The 25182-nt window shown below is 48.1% G+C and overlaps 1 protein-coding gene and 1 pseudogene across 3 annotated transcripts; one reads left to right on the forward strand and one right to left on the reverse strand.

Annotated features, from left to right (window-relative positions):
* The first annotated feature begins 5884 nt into the window (after positions 1–5884).
* On the forward strand, positions 5885–25060 carry FCMR (Fc fragment of IgM receptor). 3 transcript variants are annotated; one of them, XM_003272968.4, is made up of 8 exons: positions 5885–6065; positions 14270–14602; positions 15319–15432; positions 16409–16631; positions 18032–18162; positions 18503–18646; positions 18850–18908; positions 23208–23970. In XM_003272968.4, the coding sequence occupies exons 1-8, from the start codon at positions 6029–6031 to the stop codon at positions 23334–23336; spliced, it is 1170 nt and encodes a 389-aa protein (XP_003273016.2). In that variant the 5' UTR covers positions 5885–6028; the 3' UTR covers positions 23337–23970. The 3 variants fall into 3 exon arrangements, with proteins under 3 accessions (XP_003273016.2, XP_003273018.2, XP_003273017.2); XM_003272970.4 differs by lacking the exon at positions 14270–14602 and having other exon boundaries at positions 23208–25060; XM_003272969.4 differs by lacking the exon at positions 18032–18162 and having other exon boundaries at positions 5942–6065; positions 23208–25060.
* Positions 20115–20752, reverse strand: LOC100583200 (annotated as a pseudogene).
* Positions 25061–25182: the final 122 nt, after the last annotated feature.

Below are 25182 nucleotides of genomic sequence, written 5' to 3' on the forward strand. Positions count from 1 at the left end.
ACCGTGCTATGGTCTATGAAACAGGTCCCCCAGGCAGAGAAACAAGTAGAGTTTCCCACCCCATCCCTCCCAGCTTTCCTAAAATAATTATCTCTACTAAGGAGTCTGTGCAACAAAAATAAGAGATCATCTCAAAAAGGCTACATGTCTAAGTGGACAGTGGACACGCTGAGAGGCAAGCTGTGAGACTGAGACCAAAGGTCCCAGCAGGCTGTGGAGCAAGGCAGGCATGGAGAGAGGATCATCAGTATAGGAGCCAAGCAGCTCTGGAGTGTCTCTTCCAAGGTTGATTCTTAAAAGGGCAGCCAAGCCACTCTCCCTAGAGCCAAAAATCTTTGTCCTAGATAGAGGGACATGAATATCCTAAAATCCAGGTTGTTGCTGTTATGTCACATTGAAGTTGATCCAAAAGTCCTGCATATTTGGAGTTTTCACCTCAGAACTCCAATAGGAATATGGCCATAGTCAGGGAAGAAATCTTAGTCACCAAAATCCTACCATTTATTATCTTTAAAAAAGTCACATGGCCGGGCGCGGTGGCTCACACCTGTAATCCCAGCACTTTGGGAAGCCGAGGCAGGCAGATCACAAGGTCAGGAGATCGAGACCATCCTGGCCAAGATGGTGAAACCCCGTCTCTACTAAAAATGCAAAACTTAGCTGGGCATGGTGGTGGGCGCCTGTAATCCCAGCTACTTGGGAGGCTGAGGCACGAGAATTGCCTGAACCCAGGAGGCCGAGGTTGCAGTGAGCCGAGATCATGCCACTGCACTCCAGCATGGGGACAAAGTGAGACTCTGTCAAAAAAAAAAAAAAAAGTCACAAATGGGCTTATTGTGGTAGAGGTAAATGCTCCAAGGCCCTACTGCTGTGGAGTGGCTTGCTCTGGGACAGGCAAGCCTGGGGTCCTGTGGTGCTTGGAAGGACGGGACAACAGGGTCCCTGAGTCAGGTGGGGGCTTGTTCTTGGTGAGTCCACCAGACAAGGAGATTCTTGTGGTCTGTCATTGCAGAGGACAGCGTTGGGTCATGGAGAGGACCACCTGAGGATGGAGACCCTTAGTTTGGGAAGGCCCAGAAAATGGCCCTTGTAACCAGGCCATGCGGAGGTCAAAGCAGAGAAAAGCAATAACCAAGCAGAACCCATGACAACAACCTCCACCCAGTGGCGGTGGCTCATCTCCACTGCACTCTGACCACGTCGCAGGCTGTGTGCTGAGTCCCTTGTAACACTTGCCTCGTGATCCTCACAACAGCCTTACGAGAAACGTTCTTCTTAGCCCATCTGTAACATAGGGAGGATGGCAGAGCCTAAGCTAAAAGGTCATCATAGAGAGTGAATGAACACACCACCTCAAGGACTTACACTTTCCATTGTATCTGGCATTATTTATTCCCTCCACCCGCTGTCGGGGGGCTGTGAATGTTTTCCAGCAGGTTCACCCCTTCTGGCCCCTAGAGGGTGCTGGGCCATTGGCTCCCTTGTCCCATGGTGTGCTCCAGCCTGGCAGACACTCCCTGGGAGTAGGAGTGCCAGGGCACCATGGCAGCCCTGTGAGTCAGAAAGGAGAAATCGAGCGTAGATGAGAAAAAAAGAGAGAAGAAAATAAGGATGTAAGAATTGTAAAATTCACAATTTCACCAGCGGTCAGTCTTCCCTTGGGCCCCAACCCCCATGACCCAGGGGCAACAGCTGAAAGTAGATGGAACAAGCCCAGTTCTGGGGGTTTTGATCCCCTCAAACTCCAAACATTCGCCTCCTGCCCAGCCGTCCTCAGACCCCTAACTCTTAGTCTTACAACCCAATGGGGTGTTTTCAGGGTTTCACTTGGGCCACACATGATGCAAAAAGCTCTCCTACCCACTCCCATCCCACACACCTTCCGCCCTGCTCGGCAGTTCCCAGCCTCAGCACAGCCAAACCCTGATCTTCACAGACATGCACACACACTCACACTCCACAAAGCACACACACAGCCACACACCACACACTCACACACTCCACAGAGCACACACACACTCATGGACACACACCACACACACAATCATACACACATAACCATACACCACACACACACTAGACAGAGCACACACACACTCATAGCCACACACCACACACACACTCCACAGAGCACACACACACTCATGGACACACACCACACACTCACACACTCCACAGGCACACACACACTCATAGCCACACATCACCACACACACACTCCACAGAACACACACACACTCATGGACACACACCACACACACAATCACACACACATAACCACACACACCATCACACACACTAGACAGAGCACACACACACTCATAGCCACACACCACACACTCACACACTCCACAGAGCACACACTCATAGCCACACATCACACACACACTCAGACACCACACACACACTACACAGAGCACACACATACTCATGGACACACACCACACACACACACATAACCACACATCACACACTCACACACTAGACAGAGCACACACACACACTCATAGCCACACACCACACACTCCACAGAGCACACACACACTCATAGCCACACATCACACACACACTCAGACACCACACACACTACACAGAGCACACACATACTCATGGACACACACCACACACACACACATAACCACACATCACACACTCACACACTAGACAGAGCACACACACACACTCATAGCCACACACCACACACTCCACAGAGCACACACACACTCATAGCCACACATCACACACACACTCAGACACCACACACACTACACAGAGCACACACATACTCATGGACACACACCACACACACACACATAACCACACATCACACACTCACACACTAGACAGAGAACACACACACACTCATAGCCACACACTGACACACACTCATAACCACATACCACACACAACACAGAGCACACACACACTCATGACCACACACCACACTCCACAGAGCACACACACACTCAGCCACACACCACACATTCACACACACTCATAGCCACACACCACACATTCACACTCATGCACTCATAACCACACACCACACATTCACACTTACATATGACACACAGTGCACACTCGTACTCATAGCCACACTAGAGCCAAAAATCTTTGTCCTAAATACAGGGACATCAGTATTTTAAAATCCAATTTTGCTGATATATCACATTCACACACTCACACATGCCACACGGCACACACACACTCAGCCACACACCACACATTCACACTTACATACGACACACAGCACACACTCGTACTCATAGCCACACTAGAGCCAAAAATCTTTGTCCTAAATACAGGGACATTAGCATTTTAAAATTCAAGTTTTTGCCGATATATCGGCATTCACATTCACAGAGTCACACAGTCCACATGGCACACACTCACATACTCATAGCCACACACCACAGTCCACACTCACACACTACACACAGCACACTCACGTACTCATAGCCACACACCACACCAGTCACAGTCCACACACTCATAGCCACACACTACACATTCACACTCACACACTACACACAACACACACTCACATACTCACAGCCACACACCACACATTCACACTCACACACTACACACAGCACACACTCACACTCATAGCCTAGCCACACTAGAGCCAAAAATTTTTGTCGTAGGTAAGGGGACATGAATATTCTAAAATCCAAGTTTTTGTTGGTGTATCACATTCATACACCCACACACTCCACATAGCACACACACATTCATAGCCATACACCACACATTCACACTCACACACTCCACACAGGATGCTCATAGCCACACACCACACATTCACACACACTACACACAGCACACACTCAGCCACACACCACACATTCACACACTCACATACTATGCACAGGGCACACACACACTCACAGCCACACACCACACATTCACACACACACACACTACACACATCACACACAGTCACACACCCTACATTCACACACATACTACATAGCACATACACACTCATAGCCACACATCATACATTCACATAGACACACTACACATAACACACTCATACTGTCATAGCCACACACTACATGTTCACACTCACTACACACACTCACACTGTAGCCACACACCACACACACACCACACACGTATCACACAACACACATTGCACCTTCACACACCACACCTCAGTCACACACCACACATACTTCACACGCTCAAACATCAGAGTCATACAACACACATCACACGCTCACACATTCATTCACACATACATTCATACTCACACACTCTTGCCCCCACACACATCATGTTCATTCACTCATATTCTCCTTCTCTGTCTCTCCAAGACAGCCCCAGGCCTCAAGCCCAGCGCATGGTGGAGCCTAGCTGTGTGACAGCTCTGGGGCATTGGGAAGAGCCCGCTAAGTAGGGAAGGGTGAGGCTGATCCCAGCTGGGAGCTCTGGCACTAAGGAGAGGCCCCAGGCTGCCCTCTGCCATCTTGGCCCATTTCGGGGCTGGAGGACATCACAACCACAACTGCTCTGGGCCATGGGAGATTCAGATAGGGATGGGGCAGGGCAGGCTGCCCACCCCCACACACACTTCCTCTGCACCTGCTCTGAGCGTCACATTCAACTTCCACCACGGATGTTGTTGTTTTAGAGAACATGTGACAAATCTGCTGTGTGGGGGCGAGTGGGGAGTGGCTGACACGACCACTGTGGAGCCCGGCTCTGTCAGTCACATCCCCCCAGAAACAGTATGAGTATAGCCCGGATCCTCCAGGGGCACAAGAGGTCCTTGCACCTGGAGTTGGGGCCCTGAGAACTGACCTCCAGGGATGAAACTTCCAGGAACAGAGCCCTGAGAATGCCCTCATAAGTAATACCCCTGCGCAGCTCACAGTGAAGGCTTCTTAAAGCACTTCCATGCCTGTGAGTTCTGCTGGGCCTCAGAAAAGCCATGTGAGGTGGGCAGGGTAGGGGCAATCCCTACTTTATCAAGGAAAAAACTGAGGCCCAGGGAAATTTGCCCAAAGCTAGAAAGTGCCAAGCCAGGACAAGACCTGAGGTCTTCTGACTTGCATCCAAAACTCTTCCCAAGATGCCCTGTGGCCTCAGCATCTCTCTCCATCAGTCATGGGCCTTACCCTTGGGCCCTTGGGGTCCTGAAGGAGGGCTCTACCAGGGTGCCGTGACTTCAGGCAAAGTGGCTGCATGACCTGTCACACCCCAGTTCTGGCATTGCCTTGGTGGTCACTGGACAGAGGCCTGAGCCCTTGCCACAGGGCAGCACCTTGGGACACTTGGGGGAGTTGAAGTGTGAGGGATGGCTGAGGTGCTGGGGAGCTACGGTGAGGTCCCCAGGAACTATGTTCGACAGGAGGGAATGCCAGGGATCATCTAGTCCCAGCTTCATTTATTTCCTAGATGAAGAAATTCAGGCTCAGAGAAAAGTAATGGATTGCTCAAAGTCCATAGTTAGTATCCCCACATAGTAGGTGCTCAAAAACGTTTGTAAAGATGAGTTAACTGGTGACTGGTAAGGACTACAGTCAGCATCTTCTGACTTCAGACCCAAGTGTCTGCCCATATAGCCTTTCTCAGGCGGGGAAAATTGGTGATAAGGCTCTTTTATCCCGAAGACAGAATGAAAGCAAATGACCCCAGCACGGAAGCCAATGAGTATACGTAAAGCACGGGAGGCCCTGCTAAGAAAAAGCACCAAGACAAAGGAATATCAGGCCTGGTCACTGCTAATAGTCTGGAGGAACTGCTTAGATGCCTTTTGAACAGGGTGACCCTTTCTTACTCCACACAACATGTTTTCTCAGCTCCTGACTTCCGCTGTGGTTTGTCAGCACTCTCTTTTTAGCCTAAGAATAGTTAGCAAACAAGGCAAGTTGTCATTTCCTCATTGTCAAGCTTTGTTCCTCGTGGGGGCTAGAAATCTCTTTCCAGCTCCAGATTGTGAAGGGTTCCTGAGTAAGCAGCGTGTCTCCGTCCCCCTCTCTAGGGGCTCTTGGATGGACTTTGCACTCTAGAAGGAACAATGGACTTCTGGCTTTGGCCACTTTACTTCCTGCCAAGTAAGTACTGTGGGGAAACACTTCAGACCTCTGAATGAGGCTTGAATTGGCCACAAGTAGAAGAATTGCCTGGTAGCTCTAGCTCTGATGTTTCTGGATGGATTCAGTTGCAAACCAACACCTAGGGCAGGACAAGAATGGAGACCACGTGAGGTGTTGGATGCTCTCCCCACTCCATGCTAATGCTCCTTTCTCCACTCCAGACACTCTCCTGTTTCAGTCAGGTGTTAACTCTATCACCCAGGCTGGAGTGCAGTGGTGTGATCACGGCTCACTGCAGTCTCATACTCCTGGGCTTGAGTGATCCTGCCACCCCAGACTCTCTAGTAGCTGGGACTGCAAGTGCATGCCATCATGCCCAGCTAATTTTTAATTTTTTTGTAGAGATGGGGTCTTGCTGTGTTGCCCAGGATGGTCTTGAACTTGTAGCCTTAAGTGATCCTCCTGGCTCAGCTTCACAAAGCACTGGGATTACAGGTGCGAGCCACTGTGCCCAGCCAGGTGTTAACTCTTAAGAGCTGAAGGTGTCATCTCTCCTAAACATATTAGCCTATTAATATGGGATCTTAAAGCAAGTGTCTCCGTACTTCTTTCTTCTTACCTCTACACTCTTTCTATAGATCTTTTTCAGTCCTGAATTTCCAGTTTTCAACCCTAAATGAAAATTCTGTAATCCATTCAGTGGCTCTAATCTATTTCCTGAATTCCATATCTCAATTTACAACTGTCTCCTGGGCAACCCCTACTTCAATATTCCACCAAGATTTGAAATGTAAACTGCCTAACCTTACCTCAAATTCCTCATTGATCACCATCCAAACCAGCTATTTCACCTGTCTGAAGTATCTCTGATCATCAGCCACAAAATGCCAGAATGGCTAATTACCACCTCTTCCCATGTATCCTCATTCAGACCTTGATCCAGTCAATGGCCAAATCATTGCAGTTTCTAGATCCATGTCTACTGGGATAAGAAGCAGCAGCAATTGATACTAGGAAGGTAACAGAGGAAATGGACAGGAAAAGAACACACAATCCCCTCTTAACTATCTTTCCCACTTTCTCTAACTCAGGATACCTGCAGTGCCAGATTAATTTTCTTAAACTTGACTTTTAATCACCGGATTACCTCTCCCAAGAACCTCTAATGACTCCTACTGCCTACTGAAGTCAATATACCCTCCTCCCTGTACCCCCTTTCATACTCTGAGCCAACCATACTCCCCAACACTTTCCTAACCTCTGGCCAACAGGACTCCTCCTTGAACACAAGTCACACACTCCTGACACCATGCCTTTGCCCATGCTGTGCCTTCTGCCAGGAACACCCTTCCTCTTACCTTCACCTTTTTTTTTTTTTTTTTTGAGATGGAGTCTCGCTCTGTCGCCCCAGCTGGAGTGCAGTGGCACAATCTCACCACACTGCAACCTCCGCCTCCTGGGTTCAAGCAATTCTCCTGCCTCAGCTTCCCAAGTAGCTGGGATTACAGGTGCGTGCGCCATCGTGCCCGGCTAAATTTTATATTTTTAGTAGAGATGGGGTTTCGCCATGTTGGCCAAGCTGGTCTTGAACTCCTGACCTCAGATGATCCACCCGCCTCGGCCTCCCAAAGTGCTGGGATTACAGGCTTGAGCCACTGCATCTGGCCACCTTCACTTTTTATGGGTTCTTCAAAGTCCATCTCAAACTTCACCTCCTTATTGTAGACATTCCTGAGCCCCCTCTTCTAAGCCCAGTAGCTGCCTTGTGTTATGTTCAATGCGTGTCCATCTTAATTTGGTTTATTCAGTGATAAGTTCCTTGTGGGTTAAAATGGCTTCCTATTGATGTTTGCTTTCTTTGCGATGTCTTGAGTATGAAAGAAACTCAGATATTTGTTGAGCTGAAGATTGAAAATCTCTAAAAGTCCGACGGAATGGGGTTTACATGAAACATCAAACACTGTGAGAGGTAGTAGGACATAGGAGGGCATGGTGGATGGTTAACTAAACTTAGGCCTGAAGAGGAAGAGGGGATTTGGTGGGGAGTGGAAGACCTAAAGGAATGAAGGGTTGTCAAATTGCACCACTTCAGTCTGTCTTGGGAAGTACCCTCATTCTAGCTGGGCCAAAAGGGATCCTGCTGTGGGCTCCACCCTTCTCCACTCATGCCCATACCCACAGGGTGAGCAGTTTGCAGGCCAGGGGGATGCACACGCCCCAAGCCCACACCCAACCCCACTTTTTTTTGAGACAGGATCTCACACCCATCAGCCAGGCTGGAGTGCAGTGGTGTGATCACGGCTCACTGCAACCTCAACTTCCCAGACTCAAGTGATCCTCCCACCTCAGCCTCCTGAGTAGCTGGGACTACAGGCACATGCCACCACTTCTGGCTAATTTTTGTATTTTTAATAGAGATAGGGTCTCACCATGTTGCCCAGGCTGGTCTCAAACTCCTGGACTCAAGTGATCAGCCTGCCTCAGCCTCCCAAAGTGCTGGGATTACAGGCCTGAGGCACAATGCCCTAGCCAAACTCTCTCTTTTAGAACTAGAATTCCCTGTCCACATGACTCTGGGTCCCCTTTCAGTGATGGTGCAAGCTTCTATCTTGGGTCTTCCTCTTGATGTTGACCCCTGGCCTATAAAAGGTGGCCATGGGTGGCTATTTGGGAAGAAGGTGGGGGTGGACGAAGACTGTACTTGCAAGCTGGGGTATCTACTATGTATATACCAGGACCCTTGTGCTGTGGGCAGGAGGAAGGGATGAGAAGGAAGGTGGGCAGAGGCTGGGGGCAGGAAGCTTGGGGTTGTTCCCTGCATGGCCACGGAGTAGAGTGGACATCCAAGGAGGGTGCATTAGTCAAGCTGGGGAAATAAAGCGAATTTTATTTAATAGTCATTAGCTTGATTTATAACTTAAAAATATTTGGGCCTTAATTTGTACTCCTACTCCAGGTCCTGCAAATGCTGGGGTGGGTCTCCCTAGGGCCCAGTGCATGAGGCACAAACTGTAGACCACTTTGCCTGGAGCCCTGTGTAGAGCTCTATAATAAAGCAAGGCAGTGTCATGCAGTGTGAGCTTTCAAACCTTTCTACCTTGACTAATAATAATAATACATACATACATACATACATACATACATACATACATACATACATTTGATGCTGGGACCCAGCATACACAGACACACACACACACATACACACACACACATTTAAAATTTATTCTTGATTCTTTAACATGAAGATGAGTTCTAGGCTTCAGCAGATGGGTGGATGATGGGTTCATTGGAAGAGTATGTGAAGGTCAGGTTTTGGAAGAGAAATCAGCTCTTTCTCAGCTGTCCTAAGTTTGGCATAGATCTTACACATTCAGGTAGGGTCCAAGTGGAGATGTCAGAGCAAGTCTGGGGCTCAGAGGAAGACCAGAGATCACATTTTGGTGGAATCTATAGCACTAGCCTTAAAAGCCACGGGAGTCAATGAGCGAGTGAGGGGAGAGAGGGAGGAAGGACAGGGAAAAGAAGAAGTCCAAGGCACAGGCCCTGGGCTAGCCCAGGATGGAGAGGTGGGAGAGAAGGAGAGGAAGAACACAGGCTGACAGGGAGCCACCGTTGAGAGTGTGCACTGGGGAAGCCACACCAAGGGTGTGTTTCAAGCTGGGCCGGTTGCATTCTGTCAACCACCGCTGAGAGGATGAGGGGAAATGAAGACAAAGAGGTGACCATTACATGTGGCAACAGGAGAATTTCAGTGACTCGACAAGAGCAGTTTCAGTGGAATACTGGACACAAAATTGTGATGGGAGTGGATTGAAGAGAAATTGGGAGGTATGGAAGTGAATCTGATTTAGCGAATTTGATGACTGATTTGAGAAAGAGAATAAAGACGTGTGTTGGCAGGTGAAGGGGAGGCAAAGGTCAACTGAGGGGTTTTTAAAGATGGGCAAAGCTAGGCACGGAGGCTCACGCCTGTAATCCCAACACTTTGGGAGGCCGAAGTGGGTGGATCATTTGAGCCTGGGATTCAAGACCAGCCTAGGCAACATGGTGAAAGCCCATCTCTAAAAAAAAAAAAAAAAAAAAAAAAAAAATTGCCATGCATGCTGGCAGGCGCCTGTAATCCCAGCTACTCAGGAGGCTGAAATGGGAGCCTCAACTGAGCCCAGGAAGTGGAGGCTGCAGTGAGCCAAGATTGCGCCACTGCACCCCAGCCTGGGCGACAGAGAAAGACCCTCCCTTAAACAAAGAAGAAGAAGAAAAGATGGGCAATAGCAGGACATGTGTGTAAGCTATGGCAATGCTAGATGAGAAGGCCGTTTTTCTCCAATAGCCAGAGAAAGAAACAGGATCATTGCAGACAAGAAGTTCTAAAACAGGTGAAAATGATGGACTCGGGATACAGGTGGAGGGGCTGGCCTTTGAAAGGAGGTGGACACTTCATTTGTTGTGACAGGCTGCAGGCCTGGACACACCCAGGTTACTATATTTGGAAATAAGAAGCTGAGTGGGATGTTTCTCATCCTTCAAAAAAAAAATCCATGCCCTGTTTGATAAACATAAAAATCACAGGCCAGCTCTCCTCTTCCTGAGATCTGCTCTTATTTGAGTTGACTAGGTCCTCATCTGCACTTCCACATGGAAAATCACCCCTAAGTGGGTGCCAGCGTCCCTCTCCAGAGCTCCCCAGCCACCAAGGACCTATGGACCTTGACCTTATTTTGTATGGTGAAAATTTTTTCCCATTTTCCAATCATGTATTTACATCCATTTATATATTGAGAGTGATTCTTTAAGCCACATATCTCCGTCTTCCCTACCATAACCACTAAAAATCAAGTCACCAATTTAGAGATTAATGTCACTTACTTAGTAGCCTCTCAAAAATACTACTATTGAACAGGTTGGTTCCTTTAGATGCCTTCTCTCATTCCTGCCTTTCTTCCCCAGAATCATTTGTAAATGTTATATAGCCCAGGATTGCAGAAATGCAAGAGTACCTGGGACACCTGTTTAAAAACACGTAATTCTAGATCATGCCCTAGACAGATGTAGTCAACTTTCCTAAGCACGGGACCAGGTCATCTGCATTGTAGCCATTCTCCTCGGATGAGTCTCATGCACACTGTGCTACTTTAGATATCTAAACCAGTAGCTTATATCTGACTTTTCTCTGTTTTCAAAATCTGCTTTACTAAGTCTTGGGAATAGGTTAGAAGCTACCATGAACTTGAGGAGAACTAGGTTCTTTTTCCTGGGGTCTGGTCATTTTCACATCGCCAACTACTGCTTCCTTGTGGACCAGAGCTCAGCATAGCCAGCAGGTTTCCTTGCACTTCATCCATCCAGGGTCTGCACAAGGAGCTGAACAGGCAAGCCAGGGATTTACCGAAAGCTCAACCCTGGGTGGCCTGAGGCTGCTGGAGGTTGCTACATAGGTGATAACCCCATCTCTGCTATCTTCCCCCTGCCCATTTTGTACCATCTTGCTCTTGGGAAAGTGGCATTCACACCCCCTTCCTGGCTGGGTTAGTCTCATTTGAATACTTCCATGTGCTTCCACCCTCGGCGTTCAACTTCCCACACAGGTGGGGGCTGTCTGGATGCACGAGGTGATTCCTCCAGATCTTCCTTTGATTGGGTCTTTGTCTGTTGATTGACACTTTGTGACAGGTCACCTTTCCATTGCAATGTCTAGTTATGAAGCTACCTCATGACTCAATTTCCAGTGGGTTTAAAGCAGTGCTCGGTTTTTCATGTGAGGGTTTCCATGTCAGAACTCGTGGCTTTGGCTGGTCCATCTGCCTGTCCCTACCATGTTTACATCAGCTACACTTTTAGATCTCAACGTGCTCCTGTACGTCCTCCCTCTCCAACCCTCCCCACCCACCCCGACCCCCTTTTCCCCTCCCATGATTGTTTTTACCTCTCTACCATTGTCAGAATTCTTCTCTTTGCCCAGAATGTCTTTATCCCAAAGCCTCAAGCCTCACCTCTTTCCTAAGCTATCCCTGACTCTTGTTTGACTAAACTCGCTAGTGCTCTTCTTAATGTGTACCCTGTGGATAAATCTCAGTACGTTTGCAAATGTCTCCCGTCCATGGACATGCTATGTTCTCTCTCATATCCCGGACTGTTAGGGGACTGTTCTGGCTATTTGGAAGAATCTCTTCTCCCCACTTCAGCCTTCCAGCCCCACCTCACCATACACACACACTTTACCCTATGAACTTTCTTCCCAGAAATATGCAGACACTTATGGGATCCACTTAGTTGGCAATTAATCAGACATGGCCTTACCCTCTTCTGTAGCTGGCTCAAGTGCATTAGACCTGACCTCTCTCACTCAAAGCATAAGCTTTATGATGTCAGGGACTCATGAACCACATCTTTTGTCCCTCCCCAGCACACATACAGTGTATGCACACCTATGCACACATGCACACACACCCTCACTTCCCCTCCTATGTCCCCTGCCTCCATGATGAGCATCGTCACTCTCTCAGTTGCCCTCCATACCCATTCCTTCAGATCACAACTCAGACATTGCTTATTCCAGAAAGCCTTCCTCTGACCACACCACCCCCTGCAACAGCCTACATCAGGTGCCCGGGTTTGCTCCTTCCAGGGAACCCTGTGAGATCTCTCATGGGATGTATTACACTGCTCACTGGCCATTGATTGGTATCACTCACTAAATGATTTGTGGCTGAGGGAAGGATGCCGGCTGGTTTACTGTCACAGGAAAGGCATTCAATAAATGTTTGTTGAATGATTTAATAAATAGAGCTGTGGACGAATGGCTGGATGGATGCGCCTGAGCGAAACCAAACTGGAAAGGAAAACCTGTTGCAACATAACCACACCATGCTCCCAGCACCACACTGAGGTCACATGGGGGCTGTATGCTGTTTGGGGTCACCTGAGGCATATTATGTCTCATTGGAGTGGGTGATATACTTTTGATTATCATCTCAAAGGTTTAGTGTCTGGGTACTTATGGGTTTGGATTTGGTGGTGAGGCCAAAGCTGGGGGTTAAATTAAGGTAACGCTAGGGCATAGGATTGGGGGTTAACATAGAGCTGGCCTGAGGTTGTGAATAGGGTTGGGGATGGGACAAGGCTGAAGTTGAGACTAAGGGTAGAAATGACAATAAGTGTTGGGCATGGTGGCTCAGTCCCAGCACTTTGGGAGGCCGAGGCAGGCAGATCACTTGAGGCCATGAGTTCGAGACCAGCTTGGGCAACATAATGAAAACCCCATCTCTACAAAAAAGACAAAAATTAGCCAGATATGGCAGCATGCACCTGTAGTCCCTGCTACTTGGGAGGCTAAGCTGGGAGGATTGCTTGAGCCCAGGAGGCTGAGGCTGTAGTGAGTCATGATCACACCACTGCTCTCTCCAGCCTGCATAATAGAGTGAGATCCTATTAAAAAAAAAAAGAAAAGGAAGGAAGGAAGGAAGAAAAAAAGAAAGAAAGAAAGAAGAAAGAAAGAAAGAAAGAAAGAAAGAAGAAAGAAAGAAAAAAGAAAGGAAGGAAGGAAGGAAGGAAGGGAGGGAGGGAGGGAGGGAGGGAGGAGAAAGAAAGAAAGAAAGAAAGAAAAAAAGAAAGAAAAAGAAAGAGAGAGAGAGAAAAGAGAGGAAGGAAGGAAGGAAGGGAAAGAAAGAAAGAGAGAGAAAGAGAGAAAAGAGAGAGGAAGGAAGGAAACAAAGAAAGAAAGAAAGAAAAGAAAGAGAGAGAGAAAGGAAGGAAGGAAGGAAGGAAAGGAAAGAAGGAAAGAAAGAAAGAAAGAAAGGAGAGAGAAGGAAGGAAGGGAGGGAGGGAAAGAAAGAAAGAGAAAGGAAGAAAAAGAAAGAGAGAAAAGAGAGGAAGGAAGGAAGGAAGGGAAAGAAAGAAGAAAGAAAGAAAGAAGGAAGGGAAGGAAGAGAGAAAGAAAGAAGAAAGAAAGAAAGAAGGAAAGAAAGAAAGAAAGAAAGAAAGAAAGAAAGAAAGAAAGAAAGAAAAGAAAAGGAAAAGAAAAAAGAAATGAGGATAAGCCTGTGGCTAAGGACAGGCTGAGGCCAGGCTAACAATGGGGACAGGGCTGGATCTCGGGATGAATGTGAGGTTGGGCTGGGGCCTGGGCTAGGGTTGGAGAGACAGCTGGAGCTGGGAAGTAGATGGGGCTGGGATATAGCTAGAGATGGGGCTCCCTCTGCGTTAATCTCCTCTCCCTGCAGTATCAGGGGCCCTGAGGATCCTCCCAGAAGTAAAGGTAGAGGGGGAGCTGGGCGGATCAGTTACCATCAAGTGCCCACTTCCTGAAATGCATATGAGGATATATCTGTGCCGGATGGCTGGATCTGGAACATGCGGTACTGTGGTATCCACCACCAACTTCATCAAGGCAGAATACAAGGGCCGAGTCACTCTGAAGCAACGCCCACACAAGAATCTGTTCCTAGTGGAGGTAACACAGCTGACCGAAAGTGACAGCGGAGTCTACGCCTGTGGAGCAGGCATGAACACAGACCGGGGAAAGACCAAGAAAGTCACCCTGAATGTCCACAGTGGTAGGTTCCTCTGCTGATTGGAGGCTCAGACTACCCAGAAAATGTTTCCACTTGGGAAGATTGGGACAGCCATCTAACTGTAACAGTCCCCTAGACTCTTACACTGTTGCCATATAAGCCACATAATGATTGAGATCCATATGAAACCTCATAGTCAATTAACTCCATGGTCCACAGGATTTTCTACCCAACATGGATGAAAGGAACAAGATAGATGCTCTCTTTGTATTGTTCATCCTACCCAGGGCATGAGGGGAGTGGAGGCTTGAGATTGAGGAGAGGCTCTGAGATGGAGGAAATTGGAAGCAAAAGGAAATAACTATCCTACATAATTGTCCCATGAGAAATAAAGGAAAGACACTAATTTATCCAGCCACATTTATAGGCCAATCTTATTACTCTATGACCTGATCCTTTATTTCTCTGGAATCCCGCATTTCTGCTTTCCTCCTCTGAGTTCCCCACACATATGCAGCAGTAATTCAACAGCCTAGAATCCCAATGACCTTTGCTGATTTTGCAGGGAATGTTGACTGGACTGGGGGAACCAGTATTTCCTCCAGGGAAGCCCCCAACCCAGCTCCTTTTCTGCTTCTTTCAGTGGACCCTGCCCTCATCCCCTCACAGTCATCCACTTGGCTGAATTAGCTTCAGTTTACACCCAAGCCTCAGTCTCCTCCTAGAGACCACCAACATATTCCTCTTCCTTCCAATAGAATACGAGCCATCATGGGAAGAGCAGCCAATGGCTAAGACTCCAAAATGGTTTCATCTGCCCTATTTGTTCCAGATGCCTGCATATACCAGTTCTTCCAAATTCGTAACCAGAGGTCAGTTCACCATAGCAAGGGTAGGAGAGGTGGGTGAGATGCTGTGGCAGTGTGAAAATGGAGGAGGGGGTCTATGTTCAGTTCATAGAGTGGCTGGCAGAGCTGAGCTGAGTCTTAGGTGTGTATTCCCTGCCTTTAGAGAGGGTACATATCTGCCTGAGATCTACTGTCCATGTCCTTCAAGCCTGTCCGATAGTCAGGTCACCTAGTCCTAGCTGCAGAACTTAATATTACCACCAGGTGGCACCACAAGCAATGATGTCTGTGCTCCACTCACAAAATCTAGCTCTTTTTATGAATGACTGCGGAAACCAAGACTGGGCAGACATTTCCCAGCTGGAGATCATCATGTCTCGTGCTTCCCGTAGGGCTGTCTTCCACCTGCTGGCATCTAATGATTTTAACTCTATTTTGCAACTAAAAGATTAAGGATGTTCATACTAACGATACCTTTACATTTTGATATCATCATCCAGTTTTAAATGCATTTTGGCATGCAATATTTCCATCATATTATCCCACACGCCTATGAGGTCGACACATTAATTGAACATTATTACACTAGGTAACCCTGCTAAGAGCCAAGAGGGATAGTGTAATTGAACAGATCATGTAGCCAAGGTTGTGACTGATAGGTGTGAGATGGGGAAGAACAGATTAGCACAAAAATACAGCACAAGGCAGAGCGGGAGTAGAACTACAAAAAAAGGTTTTCCCCCTGCTCAGAGAGAGGCAAGCTCTTCTACCTGGGAAGTCAGGGAAGGCTTCCTGGAAGAAATGGTATTTGAAGCAAATATACTTGGAATTGACTAGGCCTAGATGGCATGTTAAAAAGGATTTTAGGCCCTGAGGACTGCAAGAACAAAAGTAGTCTGCATAAAAGGGAAGGATATGTTGTGGAAAGAGGTGGTGACCTAATCCTGTTGGAGAATAGAGTTATAAAAGGAACATCACTTTTTCCTGCTACCTCCTGCAGTTACCACACCAGCTCAAAGGACCAAGGTCCCTCCAGTCCACCACTCCTCCCCCACCACCCAAATCACCCACCGCCCTCGAGTGTCCAGAGCATCTTCAGTAGCAGGTGACAAGCCCCCAACCTTCCTGCCATCCTCTACAGCCTCAAAAATCTCAGCTCTGGAGGGGCTGCTCAAGCCCCAGACGCCCAGCTACAACCACCACACCAGGCTGCACAGGCAGAGGTAAGAGACCACTGTCCAGGATCTAGAGTTAGGCTAGAATTAAGAGATCCAGTGAAACCCACTGCAATGTCCATTATTAGACACCCTCCTTGGCTTTGTCTCTAGGCCATTGCGAAATATACCACCTATATTAATGAGTATAGCTCATTAACTCATTAGTTCCTTTAACAAAAACACACTTGTCAACGCCCCAGCATTGATCCTGTAGAAAGAAGTGAGACCCAGCTCTTCCGGTCACTTAGATTCATTCAGATCTATTTTTATGGGGAAGAACTAAATGAGAATAAAAATAAAATTAACTATTAAACTAGTAATATGAAATTACTTTCACCCATTTCTTTTTACTGTTTTAATGTGGCTACTAGGAAATTTAAAATTACGTATGTGACTCATGTTTCTCCTGGACAGCACCAGTCTAAAGGCTGAGGTGCAGTCCAAGGAAGTACTGCAATATACCACTAGGGAGAAGCATTATAGCAGACTCCAAAAAAAAACCCTATAATAATCAAAATTGGTTTTGCATAAGCAAAGACAAAGGTGGTAGTGAGAAAGAGGACCTCCAAAATCATTTGGGTTCTATAGGTAGGAGAAACTGGGGCCATGAGAACCAAGTGGTTTCAGATAGAACCAGGGCTCTTGATTCCTACCTATTGGCAGGGAAAACATCAAGTCCAACCAGCATTTTCTTATTCTCTGCTATGTGGTGGGCATTGTGCTATGTCCTGAAGATATAAGAAGATGACAATATGCAATGTCCAGATCTTACTAACAGAAGTCTGACTGTGATAAAGTCTGAAACAGGCATGACCACAGAATTGGAAACCCAAAGCACACACACACACACACACACACACACAAATCTGGCTTACCATAATTAGGAAGAAAAGAGGACTTACACAATATCCTTTAAGAAAAGTAAGATTTCAATATGCAGAGAAAATTGAGGGGAAAACTAGGCAGAAGGAGCACTATGAGAAAAACAGCCTTTTCCCCACCATTATAAGGAGCTAGCCCAGTCAATATCTGCAATAATCTCGTGAAGAAACTGAGGTGCTGAACACTGGAAGGTGCATTAAATTCCTTATATCCACTCTTATTTCATCCTCATAACAGTTCTGTGAAATAGATTTTACTATACCTATTTATGGAGAGATAAGGCTCAGAGAGTTTAGGAGACTCGTTCAAGATCACACGACCAGTAAAAGGCGGAATATGAATTTGAATTCAAGTTTCGTGACTCCATAGGCAAGTCTTTTTGAGGGGGGAGTGGAATGAATTCTGTTAACAAAAGGACAAACCTGTAAGCCATCTCCAAAAACGCTGGCTGCACAGGAGCACGCCCTCAACCTACCTCCTTTAATAATCTCTTCCTCCCTCTCTCCCTTTCCTTCCCTCCCCAGAGCATTGGACTATGGCTCACAGTCTGGGCGGGAAGGCCAAGGATTTCACATCCTGGTCCCGACCATCCTGGGCCTTTTTCTGCTGGCACTTCTGGGGCTGGTGGTGAAAAGAGCTGTCGAGAGGAGGAAAGGTGAGCGGCTGGGCTGGGGGCTTGGGTAGGGAGAGCTGAGCTGCCCAAAGAGCCCAGAGCGTTCAGAACCCCTTTTGAACTTCCATGGGAAACTCAGGGAGCATTTGATGAGCAGCCTGGGGTGTAGGGAAGTGGTGGCCACTGGTCTGAGGAGGAGAGCGGCCTGGGCCCTTTGGTCTTCCGGGCAGGGCAAGGCCGTGCCTCGTACATTCCCCACGCTTGGAGCATCTCCAGGTCAGACACTGCCAAGCCCGAGGGAGGAGGCAGCCTTTCGTTTGGGGAGGGTGGCACGGGCCTCTGATGCCATTTTCCTCCCTCTTCCTGTGGCTTTGTGGGGAAGCCCTCTCCAGGCGGGCCCGCCGACTGGCCGTGAGGATGCGCGCCCTGGAGAGTTCCCAGAGGCCCCGCGGGTCGCCGCGACCGCGCTCCCAAAACAACATCTACAGCGCCTGCCCGCGGCGCGCTCGTGGAGCGGACGCTGCAGGTGAGCTGCCGGGCGGGCCATGGGGAGGAGCGGAAAGAGTGCGCTGGCTCCGGGAAAGCCGGGCGCAGCGGGGCGCGCTCCTAGGTGCGAGGGCTTCCCGCAGGGTGAAGCTGGGGGTGGGGCGGGGTGGAGCTGGGGGCAGTAGCATGATGGTGGGGCGGGAGCCTCGGCCACCGCCTCACCTCGCCCTCGCTCTTCCCCAGGCAAGGGGGAGGCCCCCGTTCCAGGCCCCGGAGCGCCGTTGCCCCCCGCCCCGCTGCAGGTAAGCTCCGCTCCTGCCCTGATTGGCAGCCGCGGCCCGACTGGGCGGCCCCAGCCCTGGGCGGGGACCCAAGTGTGGCTTCCCGCGCCGCCGCCGCGATCCCGAGAGCGGGTTTCCCAGCAGCTCCTGGACCCTGAGCCGAGGAACAAGTTGTTTTAGTTTCCTCCTTGTTTGGTGTCAGGAGGTTGAATACCGGGAACTGTGGAAGACCTGGTTCTGGGCTTCTAGCCAAGCAGTTGTCATGGGATACCTGCGTGCTGGATGCAGCTGGCTTAGCAGAGAATGATAGGTGGCAGCTCCACAGTTAGGTGAAAGGCTTTCTCCTGGAGGAGATTAGATTTCTAGGGGGTCCTAGGGAGGTGGAAGCTACCTAGACAGTTTCACCTTCCTGTGCGCGAGAACTTTCTAGTAAACTCTTGAAGGTGAAAGGAGGTAATTTACCCTTCTCTGGAGGCGGTTAAGCCTGGTCTAGAGGATGACTTGGGAGAGATGTAGACAGGGTTCAACACCTTGAGAGAGGAGGATTCATCTTTAAATCTAGAGTGGACGGAGGGAACTCTCGTTTCCACTCAGGGTCACTGATGGTTGGGTAGAAAGCCTTTATCCATTCATTTTTGTTTAAGAATTGAGATGAGAAAGCTTTTTATTCTCTAAAGCAGCCTACAGTGTCCAAAACACGCAGAACCCAGAATAAAGTTTTTTTAAAGGGTGTGGTAAAAATCCCTGTTTTTTTTTTCTTTAAAAATAATTTATTTGATTCTGATTACAAAATACAGGTGAGGAGCACAGGCAATGCCTGTAACCCCTTGGTCGTACATCTTCCCCGTCTATGCTTCTATAAATACCCTTTGTGCAACAGCAAGCTCATGCTGTCCCCAAGCGCTTGCACATTCTAACAGCTGCAGACTTATATGACCAGGCGGAAAGTTAAACAGACGCCCCATTCACAAGGTAGGGCCCCTCCAATTAGTCTTCCGGCTCCCTTTTGCTAATAGTAACTGGTTGCTCTTCCTATTGGTCATAGATAAATTACACCTGCACAATTCTCTGAGTGCTTTCAAGTAACCTCAGAAAGCAGTGACTAAGACCCTTTCCTTGCTCCCAGCTTCCTATGTCCCAGGCTGCCTGTGGCACCCGGACTGCTGCTGCCCCTGGGTCCCGCACATTCCAGGGCGACGATGGAGGAAGGGCAGGCCAGGCCAAACATGAGGAATTAACAGTCTTTATTGGGCTCAGACCAGGAGTCCGTGGGTCTTGAGGACCTCTGTGTATTTGTCAGTTTTCTTCTCCACGTTCTTCTTGGCCCGTTTCCGTAGCCTCATGAGCTGTTTTTTCTTCCGGTAGTGGATCTTGGCCTTCTCCTTCCTCTTCTCCTCCAGGGTGGCTGTCACTGCCTGGTACTTCCAGCCACCATCGTGAGCCAGGCGCTCCAGATAGGCAAACTTTCTTGTAAGCTTCAGACGCACGACCTTGAAGGCATCAGGAACCACCATTGGCTTTTTCTTGTCATAGGGAGGTGGGATGCCGTCAAACACCTTGAGGCGGTCCAGAGCGGCCTGGCCTCACTTGGTCTCGTGGGGCAGCAAGCCTCGCACGAGTGCCAGAAGATGCGGCTGGGGGCCAGGAGGTGGTAGGGACCTCGCGAAGGGTTGGTGTTCATCCGCTTGCGGGGGAAAGCCAGGTACTTCAACTTGTTTCTGTAGAAATTGCCAGAAATGTTGATGCCCTCGCAGCGTACGACCACCACCTTCCAGCCTAGCAGTACCTAGTTAGCCACGATGGCCGCCAGGGGGGCCCAGGAGATGGCCTCCGTCGTCAAGTACCAGGACCTGCACCTCCGCCATCTTCGGCAGCTGCCTGGGAAAAGAAAATCCCTTGTTTAATTCCCGTGTAGACTAAGCTAATGCAGCAGACTCCAAAAGACAGGGCCCACACGGTGGAAGCCTACTTCCCCCTCCCCAAGTAAAGGCTCAGAGACAGGGACAGGAAGAGGTGGCCTGAGCCAGTGAGCCAAGAGGTCGTCTCGGGACTGACACTCCCTCCGTCTGGTTGCTGCACCAGCTTCTGGAGTCTTGCCAGCTCCATGGTCAGTACTCAGGCACCAGGACCGTGTGCACGTCCCAGCTTACAGGAGGGAGGAAGAGAATGCTGCTTCTTAAGCCCGTGACCCTGACTTTTCTCACCATTTCCACTTGCATCCTAGAGGCTGAAACTTAACCATGTAGTGACCCTCCCTTCAAGGCAGGCTGAGAAATTTAATCCCCAGCTGGTCAATCGTGGGCCTGGCTACAAAGAGGAGAGTGGTACCCAGCAACAAGAGGCGGTTCTGCGCAGTCCCCTCCAGCTTCTCCGGCTTGCCCTTCCCTACCCCCGCTAGAGAAGGTTCACACCCGCGTGGCAGTGTTCAGCAGCCCGAACATAGTAGGCATTCAGTAAGTACTCATTGAAAGGAACTTTGATATATTTTGTACTTTACTAAAGAGTGAAGCAGCAGCAGCTTGCTTCGAAAATATGTGCACAAGGTCCTGGTACCTGAATACTGACCATTGACTCCAGAGGATGGTGCAGCAACCAGGAGGGACGACAGACGCAACACTGTCTGTCTACTCCTTCTTTCCAGCAGCCCTTTTCTCTAAAACTGCCCTGTGACCACACAGACCCTCACCTGGGTCTGCACCTCGTTCCAAGCTGACCCTGCCTCTCTACTTGAAACTCTCATTGCCACTATGAAGGGCAAAAATCTTGATGGAACAAATTTACAAAAAGGTGCCTATGCTTAATGACTCATTATTATAGCTTCCATGGAGAGCATTTCCATTTCTTAAGCCAAATAAGTTAATCTCAAATGATGAACTATAACCGGCAGTGAAAGATAAATTTTTGTTTCTTTTTAGCAAATCTAAAACCATCTCTATTATCAGACAAAGAAAGTTAATTAAAACATAATAGAAGATTGTGTGAAAAACTAACAAAGGGCTTGCTCACTTTTTTCAAAGTTCGTTTAAGTTAACAAAAACGAAAAACCGTGTCATACATCGAGGATTTCCTCTGCCTCATCCTCTTCCCCATCCTCAGCCTCATCTTCTTCCCTGTCCTCAGCCTCTTCTTTGGCCTCTAAAGGAAGCTCAGATGTTACCACCTTCCTTCTCACCCTGGAAACTTTATCTTGATCATCTCTCTTTTCTCTGTGTCACCTCCAACTTTGTGTATCATTTCTCCTATTGTTATGTGCTAGTTAATTTGCTTCGGGTTGACATCTTGAGCTGTTCTGGGATCCAGGTCTTTCTCGACTGGTCTTATATCATCTAAGTGGAGTGCTACCAACATGTGCTTATTAGCTGTCTTTCATTGATTACTTGACTGAGTTTCATCCTCACTGACATTTATACCAGGACCATGTAATTTTGTTTCTTAGTTTTCTTTGCTCTCACTATTACTTTTCTTTTCAAACTTCTCTCTTTTTTTCTTTTCTGCTTTGTGGCTTCTTACTTCCTTGACTGATGGAAGACATATTTTCAAAGCAAGCTGCTGCTGCTGCTTCCCTCTATAGTAAAGTACAAAATATATAAAAGTTCCTTTCAATGAGTACTTCCTGAATGCCTACTATATTCAGGCTGCTGGACGTCTAATGCTTAGAGCTTGTGTTTAAATACATAACCGTCCCCCTTGTGGCCTTCCTCAGTGGATGCGATAGTAACTGTGCCATGTTGGGGTCACTGGCACAGTCCTGTCTTCTGAGAACTGACTGTCCTCAAGGTGGATGATCCTGAAGTTTCCGTCCGGAGAAGAGGAGCACCAGTGTTCCATGTGGGCTACCATCTTATCCCCTTCACCATCCATCCCCCTTCCTGGAATGCACTGTCACGACGCCACATCAAAGCGTCTCTGAGCCCTTAGAGAGGTGCCGAGGATGACTCACTCTACTTCTGAATAACTCCCTAAGAAGATGCATATTTATTCCATATGTCACAGCATCTTATCCCCGAGGGGATACTCCTCTGGCAGCCGGGTCTCTATCAGGCCCATGCTTAGCCACATGATTTTACTCTGAGCCCCATTTAAGGCATTTCCTGCCCACATTAGGTCTCAGTGTTTTCCAGTTATCTCAGGTGAGGCACTACCCTGAAAATCCCCAGGGCTACTCCACTTGATGAAGCTGAACCATCTCTGTGTCTTTGCCTTCTGGAACTCAGCAGCCATGCCCATGCCCATGCCCCATTGCCCGCTATGAAAATCCACCTGGGGAGATATTAAAATCACCCTACCCAGATCCAGTGATGCTTCTTTCATTGTCCCCAGGTGTCTGAATCTCCCTGGCTCCATGCCCCATCTCTGAAGACCAGCTGTGAATACGTGAGTCTCTACCACCAGCCTGCCACCAAGATGGAGGACAGTGATTCAGATGACTACATCAATGTTCCTGCCTGACAACTCCCCAGCTGTCCCCCAACCCCAGGCTCAGACTGTGGTGCCAGGGGGTCTCATCTGTCTGCTGATGTCCAATACCTGCTTCATGTGTTCTTAGAGCTCTCATCACTTCCCATGCCCCATCTCGACTCCCATCCCCATCTATCTGTGCCCTAAGCATGGCTCTGCCCCCAGGTCCTCTTGCACACCTTGGCAGCCCCTTGTAATTGACAGGTAAGCTGTAGGCATGCAAAGCAATTGTCCCAATGCCACTTGCTTCCTTTCCAAGCCATCGAACAGGCTGTGGGATTTTCAGAGCATTTCTTCCGTATCTTTGACCACAAGGTTATTGCTGCCCAGGCTCTAGATCAGATGGCATCAGGCTGGGGCAGAGGCATAGCTGTTGTCTCGGGCATCCTTCCCAGGGTTGGGTCTTACACAGATAGAAGGCTCTTGCTCTGAGTTATGTGGACATGCCTCAGCCCCATGGACTAGGCAGGGGTCTGGTATAAAAACACTCCTGGAAATGCCTTTGCCCTGATCCAAATGTTAGCACTTGCTAGTGAATGTCTACTTATCTCAAGTTCTATGCTAAAGGCAATTTGTCTTGATGTGATGATAAACCAAACTTATTAGCGAGATATGCATATATATCCATAAATTCTCTTTACTCTGTCTCCATCACTCGATGCATATAAGTGCCCTGACCTCAGCATCTTCCCTCTAAAAAAAAAAAAACAAAAAAACTATTTGTCATCTCTTTATCTTTCTTCCATAGCCTGACACTGATATTTGTGCACTTACCTTAAATTTGGTCTATTTTATTCATCCAAAACCATTACATTTCTTGGCTTTCACAAATGTTCCCCATTTCTTAGCCGGTTCCAGACAATGTATAGCAAGGAGGGGAAGGAAAGCAGTCAGGAGTTCCTGGGTGGCCACGGCTCTGCAAAAGCACTTATGTCACGGAAGAGATATCTCACCTCCTACATATACTCTTTGCCTAGGTTTTTGGAACAAGATTATAGTCACACACTGTATCTTTAGATTGATGTCGACCACAAAGTTCAGCCAGAGCTTGAGGCTAGATGCACAGCCTTGCTATTGGGAAGAAGGCCTTTTCCGGCTGTACAATACAGTCTCACTGGGCATTCATCCAGAAATAGAGAAGGAAGTCTGCCAGACTTGAGTTATGTTGTCTTTTATTAGCAGGGAATGTCATCACACATTGGACAGTACATCCAGGTGCAATGTCACCATCAGGAAGGTCAGCTTGACACTCAAGTGGCGGATTAGGGAAGAATGACTAGGTTAAAAAAAAAAGGAGGGCACCAAGGGAAAGGGATGATGGGGTGAGCTGGTGAGTGTGGGTGGGAAATGAAATGTTTATTGAGGATCTGCTTTGTGCTGGGCAGTTTAATCCACATTTTATCATTTACTTTTCAAACCGATGCACCTTACCCCCACCCCAATGCTCTGTCCCTGTAGATATCAGAAGACAGTGTGATTTTCATGCTCTAAAGCTCGGTTTTACATCCCAGCATCCCTCTCTGTTTTTTAACAATCCAAAGACAGGCCAAAAAAAAAAAAAAAAAAACACCACCGCTTATTAAGTACTTACTAAGCACCCATCCACTGCCCCACAGTGTGGCAAGGATTGCGAGGGGAAAAGAAGTATGGGGCACAATATTCTGCTGCCTTCATGTAACTTACAGTCTCATGAATAAATAGAACTTCAGTTGAAATACTGACATTAATTAATAAATAGAGTTGTAATAAATACAGGAATCTTCTTTGTAGACTCTTCACAGCATCCAGAGGCACCTTCCCTGACTGTCACTGGTGCTGCTTAAAGAATGACTTCTTT

This window comes from Nomascus leucogenys, chromosome 5 (genome assembly GCF_006542625.1).
Source record: "Nomascus leucogenys isolate Asia chromosome 5, Asia_NLE_v1, whole genome shotgun sequence".
Taxonomy (NCBI): domain Eukaryota; kingdom Metazoa; phylum Chordata; class Mammalia; order Primates; family Hylobatidae; genus Nomascus; species Nomascus leucogenys.

Bases quoted from the DNA above. Each gene is read 5' to 3' on its own strand.
- FCMR (XM_003272968.4), top strand. From the start codon at position 6,029: ATGGACTTCTGGCTTTGGCCACTTTACTTCCTGCCAA. The intron at 15,433-16,408 runs GTCAGTTCACCA...TACCTCCTGCAG, and splicing joins TTCCAAATTCGTAACCAGAG to TTACCACACCAGCTCAAAGG. The intron at 18,909-23,207 runs GTAAGCTCCGCT...CATTGTCCCCAG, and splicing joins TGCCCCCCGCCCCGCTGCAG to GTGTCTGAATCTCCCTGGCT.